The following is a 23757-nucleotide window of genomic DNA, read 5'->3' as shown; positions in this document are numbered from 1 at the left end:
TCAGCAGGGAACTGGTTTTTTTTTTTTAATTTTTTAATTTTTCAGTAGGTAGTTTGAACAAGTGTTCTTAGGTCTGGCTGATACAGGTCTTGGAAGAACCAATGCCTAAGTTAAATGTGAAGTTGAAGAAACAGTGTCGGATAGCTTATTAGGTCGTCATGTGTAACTTATGTGGTACTTCTACACTAGCCTTCTGTCCCATATTCCGGTCATGGCCACCAATCAATATACAACAGAAACTAACAGTTTGGTGTTGTTGGACAGGTCAACAATGTAAAATTCGGTCTCGGCAGTTTTGACTTTTTACTGGATTTTAACAAATTGTTCAGTTCTGGTGTTGTATTAATCAATAAACGATGAGGAATCATGCAACAAGACGTTAATATTGACAATAACAAATAGTCAAAAGATGGTAACCACGCCCTCATCGTCTATTGCTATCTAATACACGGCTATCCAGCCTCTCTCTAGACACGACGGCGCCTGAGTCCAATTATACACAACAAATGAGACATCCCTTTTTTTGTTTAATCCACACGGAGACTCTGAAGACGGGCTTCTGTGGCAATCACCTATAATCATGTTAGCGAAGCAAGATAAACGTATGGAAACCAATAAAACTCACATCGAGAGCCTGCTGAACCTCCAACACCTTGCGAACCTCACCAAGCCAATCCTTACTCAAGGTTTTGGCCCATCCATCCAAGCCGTTAATCTCTCGTGCCGCAGAATCCAGGTCACCCTCTTCAAGGTATGTTTGGGTTCGGGTAAGAATGCTCTCAACATCGTTGCCATCTGCAAGGCCTTGCTTCTTGAACATAACGTGGCTGAGAACCCAGCTGGAAGCGTGGCTGGCAACACCGGCCTCATCGGGTAACAATGAAGCCTTTCGAACCTCATTGGCGACTCGACGGAAACGATCGATCAGCTGCGAGGTAGTAGAAATACCGCGTTGGTAAGCGGATGGGTTAACGGAGGCGATGGCGGCATTGACAACAGGATCATCCGAAGCAATTTCCCGGAGAGCAACGAGCTCGCGAATAAAAGGGCGAGGGTGATGGTCATCCTCCAAGCTGGCTCGGACAGCCTCAACGGCGACGTGCAGCTGCTGAGTCTTGAGGTTGGTGTCAATAACATCGTTCCAGCCTGTGGTAAGCTTCTCAAGGTCTGACACGGCAGACGATAGAGCGTTCAGCTTGCCTAGTCGGCTCTCACGCTCCTGCTCAACCTGCTTCTCAACATCCTTGGTAAATTCCTTCTTAAGGGCCAGAGCCTGCTGTGCGAGCTGGTTCTGGAGCTTCTCCTCGTTGACTTTCTTCTCACGCTCAAGAAGGACATTAACTCGATCCTCGTAGTTTTCTCGTACCTTCTTCATCTCCTGCTCAAAGTCTTGTCGCCATTGGTTCTCCTGGCTGATCATGGTGTTCTCAACACGATCGATTAGATCTGTAGCAGCCTTGTCGAACTCCTCAATCTTCTCTCTGACTTGCTGGGCAGCCTTCTTCTCAAACTCACCCTTCATGGCCTTGAGCTTACCCCCGACCTTGGCAATCTCATCCTTGGCCTTGCTAACAGAGGTGCCATACTTGCCATGAGCATTGTCAGCGTTGATGACTAGGATAAGGTCGTTCACCATGTGAACGAGGTCTTGAACAACAGGCTCCCTTGCGTGCTCAAGCGATAGAAGGTCAATTGGCTTGAGAGGAGGCATCTTGGAAGGCTCATTAACTTCTGGTGCTTTGAAACCAGAGTCAGACCTGGGGGCAGGAGCAGGCTCCTCGACAGCCTCTGCAACAGGCTTGGCCTCGACTGGAGCCTTGGCCTTGGCCTTGGGTTTCACAACTTCCTCGACCTTCTTAGCAGCGGCAGAAACAGGTCCAGCACTTGAGTGACGTCCGGCTTGACCAGCATCAGCTACTCTCCAGGAAGCGCCACTTTGGGCAGGAACTCGAACAGCATCCTCGTTGGCTTGAGTCTTTGATCGGCCGGTGATGTTAGGGAATCGTTTCTTGTAGTCCATTTCCTCGAGGTAAAGAACAGCCTGCTCGCCAAAGGGGACGTATTCGGTAAAGAAATCGTGGAAGTTGTCGCTCACGCGAGAGTACCAAACACCTCCAGCGAAACCAACGACGCCAAGAACAAGCAGGGTGAAGACAAAGTTCTTGAGCCTTCGAAAGAAGCCCTTCTTCTTGATAGGCGCAGGCGCAGGAGGAGGGGGAGGAGGTGTCAAAGGGACGTCTGTGGTAGCGGCCTTAGTCTCGCCAACATCGTCAATGGTGGTCTCGTGGATTCTCTCGGACGTAACCGTTTGGGAAGCTGGCAAAACAGGTTGCTTAGTAGGATCGAGCTCGGGCTTCTTTTCGACGGAGTAGAAACGCTGAAATCATCGTCGCGGTTAGTTCATTTCTGGTGAAAGCAACTAATAATAACACGGGCTGTGACGTTGTAAAGAAAGCTTACCTGACCAGCAAGGCCGGCACGCCGTGTAGCCGCAATGGGCCATTGGCGGGCGGCAGCGGCCACAACGGGCCTGCCGCCAAATGCCCTCACAGACTGAAGCGAAGTTCGCAACATGAGGGAATGCAATGGCGAACAGGGCGCAGTTCGCGATGCAGTTGATTTTCGGTTAGATGGAGTTGAGAGCTGCTTCAAAAACGCTCAGGGTAAAAGTTCGGCAAAAGCCCAGCTCCCGGTTTTGTATGGAGCTAAATGTTAAGCAAGCGGCAGGAACCGGGTGACGCAACTGCCTCATCAACCGCCGAATATGATGAAACAAAAAACACTCATTTCCATACCAAAAGGAGCAATTTGATCTCATAAGCTCATTCTACGTACCTAGTAGTTAATCAGCCGCTTTTCTCTGCCAGTCTCTTGATTAAGGAGTCTAAAGTTAGTATCTTGTCACTGATTACATGTGATCAGGAGATCGAAACATGAAGTCATACCCTATTGAATTCCTATTCTCAAGAATTATAATGATCTCCACGTATTTTTTCGTAGCTGTGTTGGCATGTGCAGTATCGTCTAATAACAAACATTCGTTCAATTGAGGAGTTGTTACTTGGATCCAACTCCAAGACATGTCTGCCTCCACAGACTTCCTCACGAACTCGCTCTGGGAGCAGAGAATGAGACCTCGAATCAGGGGCTCAAGTACTGACTTGGTAGGTAGTTATGAAGAGTTTCTAATGGCACATTATGGCCTCATCCAGATTCACAACGTGGACATTGAATATTTGTTGCTTAATCACATGCAGCACAGCATGATCCCATAATTCATCTAATAGCAGCCATCTATTCAGAAGCTGTGAAGAAAAAGAAACTTATAGAGCGGCTCGTCCATACTCTCCTGCTTGTCCATCTCATGAGCCACCGACGGGGAATAAGAAACCTTCAGACATATAAGTCGCCTATGATCGAGGCTTGTAGTTCTCATACCTCCCCTAGCCACTCCATGTTCTCTGGTATGCTGAAGTGCCAGGCTACGGCACATTTGAGCATCCAGGCCGCTCAAACTACCAGCAACAAAATTCAAGTTCGGTATTAAAAAAGTATGGACTGAACCGATCCCTCCAAACCCAAGGACTCCGATAAATTATATGACGCGCCCCAGCTCATGCATTACCTCAGAGTCCGTAATCTCGGACAACTCGTCGTGCTGGATCCACGCTGAGGCCTCTGTGATATGTGCGTGGGCGTAACGAAAAGTGGACTCTAAACCTGACGCTTCAAACTCAATACCTGCTTAGCAGCTGCAAGGGCCGCTGACGTTAGTGTTGGAGTTCTCGGGAGCCAGGCTGACACCTGGTCGTTGGCCCGGTCGAGCATGTCGTGGACCAGCCTGGTCCAGGGGCAGCTTCTTAGCTATGGCTGTGAAAAGAGTTTGGACGTTCTCGGCAGTCTTGGCAGAAGTCTCGAAGAAGAGGAGGCCAGCTTCACGAGCATAAGCCTCAGCATCGGCGGTGGGAATGGCTCGTTTGTCGGGTTGCTCAGTAACCAAATCCAGCTTGTTTCCTGCGAGGGCAATGACAATGTTCTCATTCGCCTGGCGTTGGAGCTCCTTAACCCAAGCCTTTGCCTTGTCTAGTGATGCCTGGAGGAATATTAACATGGCCCTATGGTGGTTGTAGATCTGGTGAACCTACAGATTGAGTGATATCGTAAACGACAACGGCGCAGTTTGCATTTCGGTAGTACATGGGAGCAAGAGACTTGTAGCGTTCCTGGCCGGCGGTATCCCAGATCTCGAACTTGACAGTAGTGTTCTCATCGAGAGAGATGGTCTGGGTCAAGAAGGCAGCACCGATGGTGGACTCGCGATAGGAATCGAATTGGTCCTGAATGTCTTTGGTAAGTTGCTGTCTCATACAATGACGTGGGCGCCAGTAGTTCATACCTTGACAAATCGCAAGACTATTGAACTCTGAGGTTTGAAAAATTAGTGAACCATCATATCAGAGACTGTCGTTGCGGTATACCTTTCCGACAGCGGACTCGCCTATGTCACAAGTTAGCAAATATGCCATGAAACCGAAACTGGTCAGGCAAGGAATGCCGACACCATGTAACATACCTAGAAGAACCAGCTTAAACTGAGCGAACCGGGTGTTAGTGCCGCGGGCGCCAGCGGGAGGTTGTCGGGAGGCCATAATGACAGATGGGAATGTGGTTTCGAGATGGAGAGCGTCTATCAAGAGTGATAGTAACAGCAGCAGTGGCGGTATGACCTGGACGTTTGAGGGATCGGACGTGTCCTAGAACAACGGCGTGGAGAGACGCTCGGACCGGAAATCGTATCGGGGTGATTGCGCGACGCAAGCGAATCGAGGGAAAAGGGAGATTTAGGGCGAGAAGGTTGGCGACGATAGCGAGATGCAAGATAAAAGTCGAGGCTGAAGGTGAGAGGCGAGTCTTGAGATGGGGCTTCGCTTCTTTGATTAAGACGGGACGGACGTGGATGGGACTTGGGGAGGTAAAGTGACTGCCTTGGTTCTCTAGTCCTGAGCCGTGACTGGCTCAAATGGCACGAGGCACACGTCAGGCAGGGCCTGTTTTGGTGAGGGACACCCACAGTGCAACTGTAATAGGCGGGAAGACGGGGTCTCGGAGAGGTACACTTGCGCAATGCTCGCACGGTAGCTGTACTGATCCATAGACCCTGATTTCGGCGAGGGGTATGTACCTCTACATCTCACGAGCCTCATCCCATGGCTCTGGGCTTGTGACGTGCGTCCCGCCTTGAGCCACAATGGTCCCCTTAAGGTCCATTCTATCCCGTCATTACGATTAACCATGTGGCTGTGCTATAGCTTCGCTGCGCTGGCCTCATCAACTCGTCTGCCAATTCAAGCTAACCATCCAATACCAGACCAACTCAGCCCATCCCTCACGTCGTGTCCCTTTTTTTCTTATTTCACTATCTCTTGCAGCCGTCAAGGGTGAACAAGTCGCCAGTTGGCCACTCTTAATTCCCGGGCTTTACTATAACCTTCAACTCTTTTGTTTATATCTCACTTTCCTAATCTTTACAGCTTCAGCCATGGCGCAACTCAGCACCCCCAAGTTGCCTTATCGCGACATTAATGTCAAGATCGCCAACGACTCTTATACTTTTACTTCGCCTTCGTCTCCCGATGCGCCCTCCCTGGTGATCGATCGTCCTACTGGCGATGTCCGCCTGAGTGAAGGCAGCGCCGCATCAGCCAAGAGGACAACTCGCGTCTCGAGTATCGCTGGTATTCTGGGAATTATTCAGCTTCGCCTTGGTTCGTCTCTGCCGCGCCAAATCTTGGGCTGATGTCCTCTGGTTTTGGCTTGTGCATTTCACTGACCATGTAAAGACAAGTATGTCATCTTCATCACGAAAGCCCAGCCCGTTGGCCGTCTCAAAGGCCACATGGTGTATAAGGTGGCTGCCACGGAGATCCTACCCATGCGCGAGCGCTTGATTCACGACCCCGACGAAGACATCTTCATTCAGCTTCTCAAGAACTTTTTGGCTTCAGGGCCTATGTACTTTTCGTATTCCATCGATCTTACCAACTCCTTCCAACGCCAGGCCCAGGCCGACACTTCCAAGCCCCTGTGGATGCAGGCCGACGATCGTTTCTTCTTCAACAAGTATCTTCAGGGCGATTTAATCGACTTCCGCACCCGAGGTGCTCGGTCACAGCCTGGCACACAACCCGGCGTTGACCCATATATCCTACCATGTATCTTCGGCATGCTTGAGATCAAGCCTACCACATTCAAGGGCAACCCCTTGACTCTGGCTCTCATTACCCGCCGATCCCGCCACCGTGGTGGTACCAGGTACTTTACTCGAGGTGTAGATGATGAAGGACACGTCGCCAACTATAATGAGACGGAACAAATCATCATCCTCAACGACAGTAGCAGCGGGCTGGGCGGATACGCAGGCAGTTCGGACATGCAGAGCGGCAAGTTTGGCGCTGGCGCCGGTCAAGAGATGCAGATATTCTCTTATGTCCAGACCCGTGGTAGCGTTCCTACATTTTGGGCTGAAATCAACAGCTTGCGATATGTTCCCAAGCTCCAAATCCGCGGCGTCGACGCTGCCTTCTCCGCTGCACAGAAACACTTCGACGAGCAAATTCGGTTATATGGTGACAACTATCTCATCAACTTGGTCAACCAGAAGGGTCGCGAGCAGCGGGTCAAGCAATCGTACGAGCAGATGGTGGAGAAGCTTGTTTCTTCTCCTAAGGAGCGGCAAGAGGCAGACCTGCTCACTGAGGAGAAGTTCACCACAATTCAGCCGGAGGGCAAACGCCAAGAATTTGACCGGCTGCACTATGTCTACTTTGACTACCACAGCGAGACGAAGGGCATGAAGATGCACAAGGCTTACGCTCTTATTGAGAAGCTAGCCGATGCATTGGAGAAGCAGGGCTACTTCCGTGCCGTTGATACCCCATCCAGCGTTGACGGTAGCCTCGATGCCCGTAGCTACCAGACGAGTGTCATGCGTACAAACTGCATGGACTGCCTCGACCGAACGAATGTTGTCCAGAGCATGTTCGCTCGGCATAAGCTTGACCGCATCTTTGAGGATGTTGGCTTCATGCCCCGCGGCTCTTCATTCCGTGACGAGGACCCTGCTTTTGAGGACCTGTTCCGTAATCTCTGGGCTGACAATGCCGATGTTGTCTCCAACTCATATGCTGGCACTGGTGCCATGAAGACTGATGTCACACGTACTGGTAACCGAACCAAAGTCGGAGCCCTTCAGGATGCCCGTATTGGTATCACACGTTATTTCCGTAACAACTTCCTCGACGGACCGCGACAAGATTCTTTTGATCTTTTCCTTGGTGCTTACCGGCCAGGCTCAACCAATATCGGCACTACTCTGGTCTTCACTGACCGTCGACCGGTCTTGATCCAGGCTATTCCCTATATCCTTGCCTTCAGTGTCTTCATTGTATTCATTGGTCTGTTTACCCGCCGAGACCCAGAGGCAAGCGCCCTGCCTCTTCGTATCTTCCTTTTCTTCTGGATGGCTATTGCTGCCTGGTCTTTCTACTTTGTCTGGAATCACGGTATGCTCTATGTAAGTTTCTCACTGCATGACTCTCACCTCAATCCATTCTAATTCTTTTTAGGTTAACTGGCCACGCCTCAACCCCAGGCCATTTGCTGTCGAGGGCTACAATGAGCATTTCGCCAAGGCGCGCAAGGACTCTGTCATTGGAACCTATGTGGCGAAACACGAGAGGGGGCTCAGCACAGCCCGATACCTCAATGCCGAGGAGGGCAAGAAGAGGATTGAATAGAATCAAAAGGGGGCTTGAACCTTGGTTATAATATGGGTACTTTGCTTTAGTGGCGCGGTGACATGGCTTTGAATGGCTCCTTTATTCAAAGACTTAGAAGCCTGCTTTTTCTGATTCTTTTACACCAGTTGGGTGGGTAGGGATAATCAAGACGTTTGTTGTAATGATGTTGCTTGTCTACATGACTTTGTCAATGCATAGATAGTGTCTACTTTAATATAGGTCTGAATGAAACCTCAGAGTCAAACGACTTGAGGTATTGCATCTAAGGGGCCAAACGAAGTATTATCTTATCAAAAGTGCCCATTAGTTTACCTTAAGTTTCTTGAGTTCAGCTCAAGATTACACAAATGTCATTACTTGAGAAGTTGAGATTGTAAGTCTTGTTTTGAGATCTCCCTTTATGGTTTACAGTGAAGTGCAATGACGAGAAGTGAACAGAACCGCATGAGTATTATTAATCTAAGTTACAAATATGATAACAGGAGTATTAATAAACAAAGAAAAGTGTACAGCAAGTTTCGCTCATAATTCACTGCTCCAAGGCAAGATGCTCCCACCAAAAGACAAGGCGCCACGCCATGCTTCTCCCCACAGGTGGGAAAGGGGTATCAAAATTCTGATAATGCTCTGGTATCCAAAAGAAAGAGAAGAGGGAATAAAAAGAAAATGGTAAGAACAAGTGAGGTGTGGAATAATGAAATAGCGGTATTTTTTGGGCAGCACTCAGTCCCATGTAGAAAACTCCTGCGATACACAATACTCCCCGCGACTCCAAGTTTCATAGGGGCTTGTCTCAACTCATAGCCAAAGGAGCCATCTGACACCTTGCCAAACGCCCTGCCCAAGGCCCAGAAAGAGTCTGAAAATGGTAACGACAAACCAAACATACCACATAAAGCCAACAAGCACCCACTCAACAACGGACCACATTCCGCGACGGAGCCATCTGAATCTCCTGCGTCTGTTGCGCATCATCTTGTCGGTCAGATCGGTGACATGCTTGACCTTGAGGAGCTGGCCCAAAGCCAAGTCTTTGCCCGTCTCATCAGCTTGGTCTGATGCCTCACGTGTCATGCCTGATAGTTCATCCGCGATTCGAGAGCGAACACACCAGATGCGCTCCTCGAGTTTCGGGCGCGTTTGGGCAGTGAATTTATCGGCTGACGTCTGCCACTGCTCAATCGATGTTTGGATCGCCACGTCTAGGGTCTGGCGAGCTAGGCGGAAATGGTCGGAGCAAGGGAGGGCATCGTCGAAAGGCAGTGACTTTTTGGGCGTCAATTTCGCGATGTCAACCCATGGTATTCCCACTGGGCATGATTGTGGTGAAGAAACCAATTCCTGAAGGTCATTGCTAGGAAGTGGTTTCTTCAGCTCTTGAGCCCGGCGAGAAATCTCCATGGCTTTGATGCCAGAGGTAAGAATAAGCGTACGAAGTCGGGCAATTTCACGCTTCGAAAGTTGTCCTTCCTGGGGAATGGCCTGATTTGCAATAGACCACTTCCGTGCTCTAAAATTATCAGGCTCATTGAACCGAACCATTGGAGCAGCCTCGTCACCCTCCCTTTCTGAAATCCGAGGGCCGTCCTTGACACTCTCCTGGCACGACTCTACTTCTGACATGGCAGGCTCAACAATGGTCACCTTTTCAACTTGCTGAGGCTTGCTAGGGCTTGAGATTCCAGAAATATCAGGCGCGGGCACTTTGCTGACCTCAACGCGAGATTGAGAAGGTTGTAACTTCTTCACGTCAGTTGCTGATTGGCCATGCGTTTCTGCCATGGGCTGGAACTGTGGCATTGAATCCAAAAAATGTTTAGCCCCATGTTGAGGCTCTGGCTTGTTACGCCTCGAGTTTGTTCGCGACAAATTGAGAGAAATCCTCGATCTTCCCTTGGGCTGATCATTATCAGATTCATCAGAAGAGAGAACATCAGTGGTTCCCTCCATGGGGATGTCCTTCTTCCACAGCATATCACCCAATCTCGAAACACCACCTCGGATTACCGTGTCAATACGAGGGCCTTTAAACATGCCTCGAAGTCCAACCTGGTCGTCGCCCCTGGGTCTAATACTACCCACGCTACGCTGGTGTTTGTGGCTCTCGAAGGTTGGCCGTGAATTAGACGGGTGTCGTTCAAGTGGCTTAGTTTCCGTCGGTGGTAAAGGATCTGGAATGGAAGGCCTTCTGCTGGATGCCTCCGTCTCCAATGCTTGTTCTTCAGACTCGTCACGTGTCTTGTCCCTAAAAATTTGCTTTACTTTTGTAAATGGGTTTCTGGAGGGAGATGATGATCGACTGGACGGTGCCGACAGCTGTAGACCAGTCGGTGGTGCAGATAGACTGTATTGAGGAGCAAGTTCAGGCGACATAGGCTGTGGAGAGTCGGTATGTTCTTTGCTGTTTCTGCCGTGTTGGGATCCTCCTCCCGTATTCCTTCCCAGTTTTGAGAGTGATGGGATTTCCAAAGAAGCTCTGTTATGAATGGGGCGGTTTTCTGAATCTTTAGAATCCATCATGTTCCACTCCCTACTAGTGGCCAGCTGAGTTTGTGGTTTGGGTTCAGGTGAAGTCGAGTCCTCGGGCTGCATGTACTCAGCTTCGGTCTCCTGGACGTGAGAGAGTCTTTGCTGTCTCATGTCTCGGGCCACCATTTCCAACATTTGCTTCTCCAGCAGTTCAGTCTCGCGACTTGATATTGTTCCACGTCGGGCCTTTCCTTCGGTTGGCATATCGTCTTCACTGGCGGAATCATCCGAGGATGATCCCCGTCTCCTAAAACGACGGTGGTGCACTGAGCCAGTCTGTCGGTGGAAGGATCCCATCTCGTGGAGTTTCTGCCGTGCTCGGTCTCTGTGGCTTGGTTCGAGAAATTCAATCTCGGGCTTCGAAGGGTTGGATTCGTTCGAGTTTGCTTTTCCATTCATTTCTTCCATGGTTTCAGTTATGAAAGGCGGTACACCTGTTCCAAGCTCATCGGTCTGTCCTGAAATTGGCCGGCTCAGGGTTTCTCCTGTTTGTGGGTATATTTTGTTGAGATCTCTGTCTTCAATGAGTTGCTTGTGATGGTCCTGTTCGAGCCAGTAGGCATCTGCAATCAAGTCGCAGGCTTCGAAGAACCAGTCAACTCTCGGACGTCGAACTCTCAGTGCCACCTTGGCAACTGAATCCGTGGCTATCTGAGAATCGATTTCTTCAGCACCTGGGAATGGTGGCAGAATCGAGCCGTCACTGGAAAGAAGCTCCCTCGAAGCTCGCTCCGAAGCCTCATTGACCCAATCTTTAACAGATTCGACGTCAGCAAATCCTTGCTTCTCACCATCGATGACCATTCGTTCACGAGCTCTGACTTTTCGATTTCGGATATACTGCAACGGGTTGTACTCTCGACCAAGTGGAATCATGAACTCTCTGCTCTCAAAGGCATGCATTTTACCCTCTGTAGGTGACCCAGGTGGGCTTGAAGCTGAAGGTCTATCGTAGCCAGTCTTAAGTGGAGGAAGAACCTGTAGCAATCGTCTATACTGGGCCATTAACTCTAGGTGTTCTCTGGCCTTTTGCGCTCTCGCCAAAGTTGATGTCGAAAAATGGTAACGGTACGAGACGTCGGTAGCTTCGAATGGTGAAGGGCGCAGTGGACTACTGGATCGAACACCCGGCAGTCGTGGTGTAAGGCTTTGATTTGGAATCGGCGATGCCCCTCTGACAGCCTTTCTTTGTTGCTGAAGATGTGCTCTGAGATTGCTCCCGGTCTGAGAGTCTTGTACGGGTGCCAGACGTGGAGGGTTACCGCGGCTAATGTTGCGCCGAGACGCAATTCGCCGTGATTCACTCAGATTCAATGCCATGTTGACTATCTGTGTTGAGTCAACGTCCAAAGCAGCACCGGGTTGTGAAGCGTGCGCCCTACGGCCTCGCCTTTGCGCTTCATTCCTCTTTGTTATATGCAACTCCTCCTGGGATGTATCTGGCGACACGATGCGAGCTCGAGGACCGCTGCCGGAGCTAATCCCAAGACCTAGGTCCCGTGTGCCATTGGATAAATAAGGCTCTTGAACATCCTTCCCCTTATGTCGAGATTTACTTCGATGTGCCCGGCGTAGGTTTCCGGAGTCATCATCTGTGGCCATGGGCTCCTGAAGCAAGAATGCACTGCTCGGTTGGGTCTTTTGGGGTCGCTTCGAACGGGCTCGTTTCTGTCGACCGGCTTGAAGGCCGCTGGGAACTGCTGCAGCTCCACGAGACCTGTGATGGTAGCGTGGAAGAGTTTCGTCATCGGAGAAAGCAAGCGGTCGTTCAGGGGATAGAGGAGCGTGGAGGAGAGCGTTCATGCTAGGTTCTCCTCTCTCGGCGGTGTCGTAACTAAACCTCGTGGGAGGCTCTGGCGTAACTGGGCCATCCCGTCTGCCATATGCACTCAGCGACGAGGCAGCACGAGGGTCGGCCATTGCGCGCTGGTATTTACATGCAACGGCAGCAGCAGGGGTAGACTCTCAGGCTCGCGCTCGAAGGAGAAGCGGGGAGTTGTCGTCAGTGTTGATGAATAAAGCAATATTGCAGCATCGTTTTTCTTCTTTCAAGGGTCTTTGCCGATCTAATTCTCTAGATCCTGGTCAATATTGTTGTCCTTGGTGACGATGTCTTCTGGGGAGCTAATTCTTGTATCGATAATGACGGCAACAAAGTGTCGAGTTCGGAGTGGATGCCCGACAGGGGGAATCCGCCTCAAGAGCTCATCGCTCACTTTGAAGTGCACGGGAATACGTCGCAGTGATGATGCGTTGGACCAAAGATTTTCCTGTAAGTTGGTTAGGATGTTGCATTTGCGGAGCGTCAATGTCGAAAGGATTGGACATTAGATGTAGGGGTCCTTGGGTCTATAGGACGTCACGGGAGTGGATGTGACCCGACGGGGTGCTACAAGACACTAAAGCCACAGGCGGCAGGGCCTCTCAGATGCGCCAGTTTTACGCCTTTCCCACCTATCCTAGGCACAAGCGTGGCGGGGAGTGACGCATGCGAGTCTTGATGTGGCGCCTCATCTTGTGTTGGAGTACAAGGTTTGAGGGGAAGCTTACACCTTATCCCAAGTACCGGGTGTCTCAGGCCCGAACTGCCGATACTCATCACATGAAAATAATTAACTCATTCGAAGCCAAGGTCTAAGTCAGGTTGCGGGAGCTGCTGAACACACCTCGTAATGGCGGGGGTTTCAGGGGGCAGTTCAAGTTCATAAATAGAGTCATGCGCTTGGAATCCGACTCAACCATGGAATGGACCAGATACAGCTCCAGGCCGTGGTCCTTGAGCGCTTTCTCATACATTTTCTATACATAGTAGTGGCTGTTTTGTCTAATTGATACAGATACTGTCCAAAACTGGAATCAGTAGAGATCATTAACATCTTGATAGTTTACATAAATACTGTACACTTGTCGTGACAAAGAGGGGTACACCTCATCAGACGTGCCATCCTTCTCTTACATCTCTTCTATGCACCGACAACCTCTTCACATCTGCCACATAGCGCATCTTTCTTTGGCGCCAGGTATCGCCAGCATCGGGAGCATTTTTCCTCCTTCGGGGGAAGCACATGCACATTGACCTTGGCGTCTTGGATCTCGAATTCCTTTTGGAAAGCCCAAGCAGGATTTTCAGGTAGGGGTTCGTTGACTTGCACCGAAGACACAACAAATATGTCGTGGAGCTCGTCCATGTAACGTCCAAGAACAGCCGCCGCTTTTCCATCCTCGACTTCCAGGTAGACTGCGCTCTGGAGAGAGCTGCCAAGCGCCTTGGCATTTCGTGCATCCTCCAGTGTCGCCTTTACAGCGCCATGAACTTCTGTGATGATGGACTGATCCTTACGCACCACATCTTGAGGAAGCGTCAAACGCAGAGGGTCAACGAGAGGGTCGTCATATAGATGGCGAGCTGGGCTTATCAAGGAACTGGTCCATGTTAGCAAATCGTAAACATGAGGGAGCACAGGATGATAACTCACGTGTCTTTGGTCATCCATTCTGGCCGGAACGACCAAGCCTCCTCAACAAGCATAGGAGTTATCGGTGCCAGCATGCGCAAGAATCCGATGAAGATAGGTTCCAAGGCACCGCCACCATCACCACAGTAGAGTCGGTCCTTCAGGGCCTCCAAGTAGAATGCGGACAAATCAGTTGCAACCCAGTGGTTAATTGTACTGACCGCTCTGTAAAACTCAAAGTCGTTGTATGACTGCATGACCTCTGACATGGTATCGGAAAGTTGAACAAGTGCCAGTTGGTCCAACTTGGTCAGTGGGCGCTCACGGGCCTCTGGATAAATTGACCCGACAAGCATCTTGATGATGGTTCGATATTTGATCAGCGAAGCATTAACAGGCCTAAGAATATTTGGCCCTATAAGAACATCCGATGTGAAATCGGCGCTCGCTGCCCATAGTCGAATAGCATCTGGACCGAGAGGGTCAAGTTTTTGCCTGTGACCTTTGGAGTAAGCCTGTGAAAGAAGCCCTTTCATGACTTCGCTGGGGACAATCATATTGCCCTCCGACTTTGACATCTTCTTGCCTTTCCCATCGAGCGTGAATCCGTGAGTGACCAAAGTCTTAAAGGGAGCAGAAGCTTTGACAGTCGACTCCCTTGATGTTTGCGTAGCAACATAAGTCAACAAGCTGGATTGGAACCATCCGCGGTGTTGGTCGGAACCTTCAAGGTAGACATCGGCAGGGCCCTCAGTTTCTGTCCATGAGCTGCCGCTATCAAACCAGACATCCATTGTATCAGTGCCTCGACGGTATTTGCCCTCCATGTTGGGTGGAATCCAAGCAGGTTCATCTGGGTCATCAGAGAACCAGGCAGACGAAGAACGCTCTTCCATAACTGAGATGATATGGTCGATTGTTTCTGTTGTCATGACAGCATTTCCGTTCTCGTCATAGAGTGCAGGAATGGGAACTCCCCATGATCGCTGGCGAGAGATACACCATTCGCTGCGACGTGTGATGAAAGCTTCGAGACGGTTTCGACCACCCTTTGGAACAAATCGAACATCCTTGAGTGCTTCAAGGGCATCATCTTTGATACTACCAACATCAGCAAACCATTGGGCTGTAGCACGAGTCACCACAGGTCGCTTGGTTCGCCAATCGTAAGGAAAACTGTGCCGTTGTTTATGGCTTCCAAGTACATCGTCACCCACTAATTCCAATACAGTTTGACTTCCACCATCCATGACGGAGCTCGCTTTTGTGAGCTTCTCTGGATCGTCCGGGTAAGCCTCTTCGGTAAAGAAACCGCCATCGTCGATAGGAGCAAATGCTTCAATGCCGATTTTAGAGCACACTTCATAATCGTCCCGGCCGTGGCCTGGGGCAATGTGAACCAGACCGGTACCAGAGCTGGAGGTAACGAAATCGGCAGTAATGATAGGCTGCGGCGGAGCAGATTGCCCCCGGAGTTTGTTCTTGTACTCTAGACCTTTCAAGCTAGAACCTGGAATAGAATGCGCTACTACTTGAAAGTCGCCAAGGAAGCGCTTCACATCCCCAATACGGCTCGAAGCAACAAGATAGCCGTCATCGCCAACCTGGAGGATCGAGTACTCGATTTGGTCGTGGATGGCAATAGCCATGTTTGCAGGGAGGGTCCAAGGAGTGGTTGTCCAGATAGTTGCATACAGGTTTCCCTTGAAACCGGCCAGTCCAGGAATCGAGGACCAGTCTGAAATTATAGGGAACCTAATATATGCGGCGGTAGAGACATGATCCTCTACGAATTGCAACTCTGCCTCAGCAAGCGCAGTCCGCGAAGAAGGTGACCAGTAAACGGGTTTGTGCTTGCGGTAAATCAATCCTCGACGGACCATGTTTTGAAAGACACGCAATTGCCTTATCTCATATTCACGGTCCATCGTTGTCCACTTCTTCTCCCAGTCAGACATTACGGCAAGAGCCCGGAATCCCTTCATCTGGTCCACAACCGTCTTGGAGGCTAGCTTTCGTGCTGTGTCCCGGACTTGTACAGGAGTCAAGCCCTTCGTCGTGTGCGATCCCAGTGCCTTCATCTCGATTGGGAGACCATGACAATCCCAGCCGGGTCGATATGTCACTCGTCGGCCTTGCTGCACTTTAACACGCACAATCATATCTTTAAGAATTTTGTTCATGGCATGGCCGACATGAAGCTCGCCATTGGCGTATGGGGGGCCATCATGGAGGGTAAATGGCTTCTCCTCAGGTCGATTCTGTGCTTGCCATGCGTATAAATCGTCGGTACATTGCTTGAGATAATTTGGTTCGAGCTTGGAGGTCGATCGAGCACTGCGAGATCGGCTATATTAGCTCCCCACGTTCCAGTTTTGTAGGCTCTGCGAAGGGGAAGACATACGGAAATCTCGACCGAGGCAACCTCAAGGACGACTTCCAGGATTGAAGCATGGTTGATCAAGAACCATTTCGCACTTAATTAGGATGCTTTTCGGTGTTTGGGTTAACACGGCTGAGCAATGGAGATTTTTTGGCGCTACTGGGGCTGTTTAAGCGGTCGTTCAATTGAAGTTCCCGCTATCCAATCGCTTACAGGAGCTGCAAGGCTGACGCTGGGGCCCAATTCTGGACCTGCCCAAGAGATGGAACTTCTATGACTTTTAGCGTGTCGCGACGCGATTTATAGTGGACAGGAGGTACTCATTACATCACTGAAGCGACGCATGTCCAGCGCCGTTCACGCTACTCACATTTACTTCACTTCCATCGCACTTTCACATATACGATGGCTCCGGTCCGGCGATATCTGAGGATATCCAAGTACTCGGTTCTTGAATGCCGGATTTATTTAGATAACCCTGCATTAGCCCAATCATGGCTTCTGAATCCTCGAGATCCAGTATTACCCAAGGTCATTGAAGCAATCCGTCCTTTGGTGCTTCCGAAGCTTCGTGAAGAGAAGGAAAGGATAAGAAAGAAGAGCAAGAAGAAGAGCATCAAAGACGTCATAGTATCAGGTACGTGTGTTGAGATCTATTTTTGTCTCTGTCAGTAGCTGATCTCACTTAGACGAGTTTGAGGTCTCCATCTTCTTGACAGAGACGAGCACGAGACATTCTCTGCTTTACAAGACCAAACATTTCAGGGACAAGCTACCACCGAAACTCGAGTCCAACTCCTCTAAACTCATCGGTGTGACAGATAGTGTTCCCGTGGATGTTGAGGATGACTACCGTGCGCCTGTCTTACAAGAAGACGACGATGATGAGGTGAGACTCGCCGATATTCCTGTCGCCGAAACAACAACACGGCGGAGTAAGCGCCAAAGAAGAATACAGGGTCCGGAGCAAGATGGCAACGATGAGGCATTTGACGATGATGAAACAGCCTCGGCCATCGAAATCGACTCTGATACGGAGGCACCCCCACACAAGAGGCAGAGGGCCCGGACGAACGACGGCCTTGACGGAAACGAAGACAAGAAGAAGCTAGCTATGGACGTCTCATATGAGGGATTTGCAATATACGGTCAGGTGCTGTGCCTCGTGGTCAAGAAGAGAGTAAACACTGCAGCTAGCAGTGGTGGGGGTGGAAAAGCCCGGCCAGAAGGCCAGGCCACGATGGAGAATTGGATTTCTTCTACGCAAGTGCCTGTTGGGGAGGACATTCCATAACCGGGACCAAAGGAGCAACAAAGTAATCAAGGAGCGTCCTATGTTTGCTAATCTTGCACAATTCTTTTCATTGCTTAGGATTGAGGACTTAGGTCTTCTTGTTTCCCTGGCTGGCCTGACAATTTGATGTTACTATGTAGGTCGACGAGGGTTGACCCGAATACCGGGGTTTGACAGACGGGAACTGCGGATACGGCCGTCAGGTTCCTGTAGGTGTCCGGGCTTGGCTGCGGGCGGCGGGAGGAGACAGGCTACCAGCGACTTTACTGCGCAGTCAATGCCTGATATATCATTTGCTTGCTGATCACAGTCTACTGCCCAGCTTGTCACGTCAGTCAAGTCATCAGTCTAGTCTGGCGAAGTGCGATTTACTTCAAGGTATGGATGATCAATCACATAGGTAATGGCTTGGATATTGAATTAGGCGAGAATAGCATCATTGTTACAGCCCACTTCGACCGGGCCGCTCAGACACCACCGTTGACCACCGGCCTGAATGTTTCTTGGCGTCGGTCTCGCATGGGTCCTGTCCCCAGCTTGGTACAGCGATGATGATCTGGAGTTGACAAACAGACGAACACCAGGCCCCTACCATGGGCCCCATTATGAAGCTGGGTTGGTGTTCTGCACGGTTGCAGCCGTAAACCTGGAGCAGCACAGTGTGGATGAGGAATATCGGGTCTTGGCCAGTTGCATGTCTCAGAGTGATATGACAAGAGGAAATCTATAAGCCCGACGTCCGGAGGAGATACTCCCAAGAGTCCCATGGAGGAGTTTCGTGTATATCCCGCACTTGATCCTCTTATTTGTGTATCATCAGACTGACCCTGGTACCATTGGGTGGCATAATGGGTCTCAAGCGCGAGAATGAGGCCTTTTTGATATGGAATCCCAGTTCCGAAACTATTCGGTAGATCCTCGATGATAGGTGTACGTACGAGTGTCACATTTCTTGAGGTTATAATGGGCGTGAAAGCGAAATTCCATCTGTAAGTCCCTTGTCAAGCAGGTCTGGAAAAGCCGGATGGTTGCGGACCATTACATTGCCGGCATGCGGCGTTGTGACCCTACCGGTTGGTCACAAATGAGTATCCAAGCTAGCCAAGTTATTATAAATATTTTTGATATTGTCGAGATATGACCTCTGGGCGGAGTGTCAATCGGTTGTCATTGTTTGTTGTGAATGTCTCAGATGTTCCGGTGAGGCTTGATTAGAAATTGAATTGTATTTGACGCCCGTTATCCATGTCAGCCTTTCACCCTTCACTATATGCGTCTGGCTGAAGTTGGCCATGTCGAGAGTCGGGAGCTTCGATATGAGCCCGGCACTTTGTAAGAAAGATGATCGATATCTCCACTTAGAGATGCCCAATATAGGGGCGGAAACTTTCGTTGTGGTTTGAGGTTTGGACTACGTTAGTCTACCCAACATGTCGTAATCGGCACTTGCCAAGTGAGAGGCAGTGTACATACGTAAAATCACGAAATGTTCAGTAAAGGAATTGAGGTGTACAGAATATGATTTGTGATAAATTGATCCAGGCTGAGCTGATAAAACAGCCGTTAAGGGGAGTCGTTTGTGTAATTGATGAATGTCGCGGATACGGATACGTTTGCCTTGGGGTGGTTGTGTTTGCCTTACGCGTCTCAATGGCTTGGATTATATCGTAAATATGACAGCCTGATATAAACGAGCTCTCGAGACTCGGGGCCGGACGATTCGCCGATTACAAGACACGGCAGCATCGGAATTTGGGTCACAAGATGTTCAATCCTCATCATCATTCATCATTGTCATGTTCTTGACCCCCTGGTACCTTGTGCCTGTGCCTTGTGCCTGTCTGTGCCTTGCGCCTGGGATGGAGGGGGGGTTCAGTGATGAGGTTGGTGGTTTTAGCACAAAGTTGCGGTATGAACCGGCACCAGCACAGCAATCTCTCTATTTGAGTTTTGCGAGTGAGCACATATCTGTTTCTGAACAGAGGATGACTGTACCAAAGTCTAGGTTGGCGTCTCAGGAAGGCAATGAAGACGGATGGATGACATGCCTCGCAGCAACTAAACACTAGCATCGTGTAACCCCGCAACCACAAACACAGAAATAGCAAGGGTCATGGAGAATACTCAAAGTCAATTCGATGAAACACATAAACTCGGTGAGTAGGCAGCTAGCCGTTTGGTCTCATGACGGGGGGATACTTTGGTACAAGTGGTGTTTGTACTTCTGGGCTTGGGGAGACCATGAGGCCATTCTCTTTTATGATGACATGGATATTGCAGTTTGTTTGCTAATTCCTTGCATTCGGTATCCATGCATGTCTGTATGTACATGCAGATGCATGCATGCATGTTTGTTCTGTTCTTGGCTTGTAGACACGCCTCCACCATTGCAACTTCACTGCCTGCCTCCGGTACAGCGGCACGATATGTACGCAATTCTTCATGGCATAAACATCAGCAGTGAGTGAGAGTGAGATTGTGATTATCAACTTCCATGCCAGCGTACGTGGGCCCTTTCAAGCCCCTCTCCATTCCGGCCTATTACCTCTCAGCCGGAACTGATACACACGCTGTCGTGGCATCACTGAAAGGTGCTTACAGACATGCTCGTGCATGCTGATACTGGGCCCTCGCTATCATTGTATCGCTTCCATTTCCCCGTATGGAGATCTGCTGCTTAGGCCATGCATTCGAAACATCATCTTTCGATTCCTGGGATTTGCACGTCTCAGCCTTGAACAAGACAATCCCATGGCTGTGGCAGGCATCACACCTACTCCGACTGCTGTGCCACTGTTAGTTTCTGGTTTCTGGTTCCCAAAGCATGGTATGGTAGACACACCATAATAGTTTCACCATCCTCATGTCCTACTGTGCCCTGCCTGTTCTGCTCGCTATGACTGTTATTGATGCTGTGAGCTTCCCCTCATCCGCCCCCACGATAACTCCATCCGTATGCCCATGACAGCTAGTCACGCTCAACGATGACTCTGGCTGCCGACCATTCGCTACCAGGATCTGACTGAGTTATGAGCCAATGATGATCCCAACTCCGATCTCCCCCTCTACAGAACCGTTGCAGATTTTACCGTTGGGGCCGCACCCGTTCCAAGATATGCTCACACTAGTTGAACTTACGGCTCACTGCAGTACCTACCTAATGCTGGTCCAGTGGAGGATTCGACAACTCAGCAGAGGACATGCATACTTGGCCGGGTTTTTGCTTGCGAATATTGTCCCGTGACTCTCTTGTGCAGGTTTTAGACCAATGATCCATCCTTTAGGTTCGTTGATGGCCATCGTTAGTGGCCGCCCGATCACCACCAACCATATCAACGAACAACACGTCTTGCATTGATCTCGATCTTCATCTTTGCATAGTTGACCGCTTCTTCGACTAACCCATATTTTCCGTAATAAACAACACTACACTGCACTGCACTATACGAAGGTATAGTTCGACCAGGCCGTGGAGCATGACGCCGACTCGAGTAAATCCGCATATAGGGTAGAGTTTGGTGTTTTAAAGCTATGCATACGCCTTACCGTATCACCTGCTAAACAAAGGCCAAGAATATTAATCAGTCGAGTTGACTGTGATTAGATACAGTAGTTTGAGACTAGCTCATCGCAGCCTTGTTATCGTCAGTCATCATATGTTGATGTTCATCAGATAGACCAGGTTATGACATGGATGTGCTCTCGTCCTACACCAACAACCCCACGATCTGCAACACATCAAGTTACATCCGCTCTGTAGACGTCCTGTCATTTCTCCGCCAAAATACGCAGGCGCATCTCTCACCAATTCCCGTATCTGTCTCCGAGCTCCTCAAACACGTCCCTAAGAATGCATACAACAATAGCATGTTGTAGGTCCTCAAACCTGAACATCGGACAAAATGTCGCAGGTTGTTGATCGACAGCATATCTAGGACCCGCAGCGGGCCGATCTGATACAGAGTCGCTAGCAAACATACCCTGTCTCTCGAAGTCGAAGCTCCCTGCAATCTATCATCCATCGCAAGGCGCATGTCTGAGTTAAAGCCAAGGACAATCAGGTGTACGTGCTCTGGATGCTCAACCAACAGACATACCCTGACGCCTGATAACTTCCATAGCCAGATGTCGATCATGATATGATGATCTAACAATACGCCCCCGTAACATCATGAATTTGAGTTGTTCATGTTCGTAACCAACAGAGAACTGGAGAATCATAAGCACATCATGCGAGCTGACGTCTGCAGAGCGGTATTTTGAACAATGCAACTGCAAAGCTTCACAACAGTGCCTAGAGTTGCTCGATGGATGTAACGATTAACACCGAGCTCTGCGCCTCTTCGGTATCCGCATGGTGTATCCCTCCTTCAGGTTGACATGAAGGGTCCTTGCGATTAAGCACGTTGCCTAAAGCGATAGGGCCGCAGGTAGAGCGGCCATGCCACCCCTAGAGGCCAAGATATGTAGGCGTCACCACTCACGGAAAGGACTGCGAACCGAGTTCTGAAGCCATGGTTCCTTCGCATATTGGCCGTAGCCGTCTTGAATTCACCCCAACCCCATTGCCTGGTGCGGTTGTACTTTGGATATGCATACACATGCACGCCGAGGGGGAATGCCTTGATCGGAGAGAGCACACCGTTACTAACGTGGAGATAGCTGCATGTTTGATGAGCAACTCGTGTTGACATGCAGCTCATGGCCCCATTACAAGGGACCGTGCCCGCTGATAACCTTGCGAATCATCACCACGTGCAGTTACGGAGACTGCTTCTGGGTGGGAACTCATAACGACCTGCAGGATATAGGTGAGCCAAGAGATGATAGTAACCGAGGTATCGTGACACCCAGAGGGAATATCACGCCCACATCACTGCACCTGGATAAGAAGCGCGTATAAGTCACAAGTTGAAGCAGGTTACTGGAATTCGAACCCACATACTCCGTATCGATATCGAGGTTGATAGAGAAGGGTAACGAATTCCGACGGAAACTTGTTTCGCTCAGCACCATGTTTCATAGCGTGGGCGGAAAAACTTGGGTGTCTCAAAATCCAACCCCCCCAATTTGAGGGTCGGGTCGGGTCAGGACAGGTCAGGACAGTAGCGACGAGAATAATCGGTAATATTGGGCAAACAAAGAGTGACAAAAGAGTCCCGTCACTTTGGGCGAATTGGGGTTACATCGTTGGATCGATGGACGCTGCTCTCCTCTCAGGGACTCAATTAAAGGCGCCACCTACAAGTGTTTGTTCCAATCAAGCAACGTGATGGTCATTCTCACCGCCCACTCAGCAGTCGTCGCTGTGCCAAATGTAGCCAAAAATATCAAAGTCAACCTCGCATCATTTCCCCAGTACAGGGGGTCGGACATTAGCAGTCCGCTCGCGAATAGGTAATTGATGTGCTGTTCAATAGTGATCGCTTACCCTTGTGCGGCTGGCTCTGAGATAAAGGTCGAGACCAGATCCAGTGGAGGCTGAACTATTGAGGGCGTGCCGTCGCGCAGTGCAGGGGGGCTATCTCTCCTTATGTGGCATTATCTCAGGGAGGGCAAGCTGAGCAGCCTTAATGTTAATTGATTCTGGGCTGAGAATACTATGCAAGTGTCAACATGTCTCGGAGCAATGAACACGTTGAAACTCTTCAGCGATCGATCAAGACACAGACCAGATGTTCTGCCCAAGAATGAATTTCCCCATCCGTGCACCTGCAATATCGCAGTTCGGAATGTGGGAAAGGGGCTCACACGTATGAAGCTGACGACATGAGCCTGAGACAAGGACAAGACAGGGACTCGAGGTACAGGACATTGCTGTATCCGTTTGTATGCCCGTCAGAATGATGGACACGAACAGGGATCGTCAGGGGACGCCACACAACAGCAGCCATCGTCATACGTATCCCCTGACTTCCACGTGGAGAGGGTGCGTGCCCCTGGGACCTGTGGCTTGACAGCCCTGCCTCTACCTAAAGCTGAACAAGAGCCTTGTGGGCTGTCCTATCCTGTCTAGGCTGTGATAGTAACGCTGCAGGTGGTGTGGCCCATTTGGTCGCTGTGGCTGGCTGCTGAACTTGGAGGACCAATTGTTTTCTGAAGGGATGTGGCTTTGACCTCGTCCCAAGGGCCCTTTGTCTATGGGAACGAGGATATCGTCAGCTCTAGCGTTTGCGTGTTCCTGACCCGACTAGTCTTGTGCCGGCAGTGCTATAGATTGAGACACTGGACGGAGTAGCTGAGAGTTTATTAGCTTAGCAGGTCGGTCAACTTTATTGAAGCCAACTAACAGCATCG

General features: G+C 50.0%; 6 protein-coding genes across 6 annotated transcripts; 2 read left to right on the top strand and 4 right to left on the bottom strand.

Moving 5' to 3' along the window:
- Positions 1–527: 527 nt before the first annotated feature.
- FPRO_01589 (related to mysoin heavy chain proteins) lies at positions 528–2574 on the bottom strand (the record flags this gene model as incomplete). The annotated part of the gene is made up of 3 exons (XM_031229794.1): positions 528–572; positions 626–2377; positions 2461–2574. 3 exons carry the CDS (start codon positions 2572–2574, stop codon positions 528–530), a joined length of 1911 nt encoding a protein of 636 aa, XP_031074884.1.
- Positions 2575–3745: 1171 nt separating this feature from the next.
- Positions 3746–4649, bottom strand: FPRO_01590 (putative GTP-binding protein ypt5; the record flags this gene model as incomplete). Its single annotated transcript, XM_031229783.1, has 5 exons — positions 3746–4093; positions 4146–4337; positions 4397–4423; positions 4479–4498; positions 4574–4649. The coding sequence occupies 5 exons, from the start codon at positions 4647–4649 to the stop codon at positions 3746–3748; spliced, it is 663 nt and encodes a 220-aa protein (XP_031074883.1).
- An 890-nt stretch (positions 4650–5539) lies between these two features.
- Positions 5540–7796, top strand: FPRO_01591 (uncharacterized protein; the record flags this gene model as incomplete). The annotated part of the gene is made up of 3 exons (XM_031229772.1): positions 5540–5765; positions 5841–7573; positions 7626–7796. 3 exons carry the CDS (start codon positions 5540–5542, stop codon positions 7794–7796), a joined length of 2130 nt encoding a protein of 709 aa, XP_031074882.1.
- An 801-nt stretch (positions 7797–8597) lies between these two features.
- FPRO_01592 (uncharacterized protein) lies at positions 8598–12248 on the bottom strand (the record flags this gene model as incomplete). Its single annotated transcript, XM_031229761.1, has 1 exon — positions 8598–12248. The coding sequence occupies one exon, from the start codon at positions 12246–12248 to the stop codon at positions 8598–8600; it is 3651 nt and encodes a 1216-aa protein (XP_031074881.1).
- A 1043-nt stretch (positions 12249–13291) lies between these two features.
- On the bottom strand, positions 13292–16237 carry FPRO_01593 (uncharacterized protein; the record flags this gene model as incomplete). The annotated part of the gene is made up of 3 exons (XM_031229750.1): positions 13292–13751; positions 13805–16120; positions 16188–16237. 3 exons carry the CDS (start codon positions 16235–16237, stop codon positions 13292–13294), a joined length of 2826 nt encoding a protein of 941 aa, XP_031074880.1.
- Positions 16238–16571: 334 nt separating this feature from the next.
- FPRO_01594 (uncharacterized protein) lies at positions 16572–17460 on the top strand (the record flags this gene model as incomplete). The annotated part of the gene is made up of 2 exons (XM_031229739.1): positions 16572–16803; positions 16856–17460. 2 exons carry the CDS (start codon positions 16572–16574, stop codon positions 17458–17460), a joined length of 837 nt encoding a protein of 278 aa, XP_031074879.1.
- Positions 17461–23757: the final 6297 nt, after the last annotated feature.

This window comes from Fusarium proliferatum (assembly GCF_900067095.1).
Source record: "Fusarium proliferatum ET1 genome assembly, contig: FPRO_scaffold001, whole genome shotgun sequence".
NCBI lineage: Eukaryota > Fungi > Ascomycota > Sordariomycetes > Hypocreales > Nectriaceae > Fusarium > Fusarium proliferatum.
Note: the sequence above shows the minus strand (reverse complement) of the source record. Positions and strands in the feature narration are given on the sequence as shown.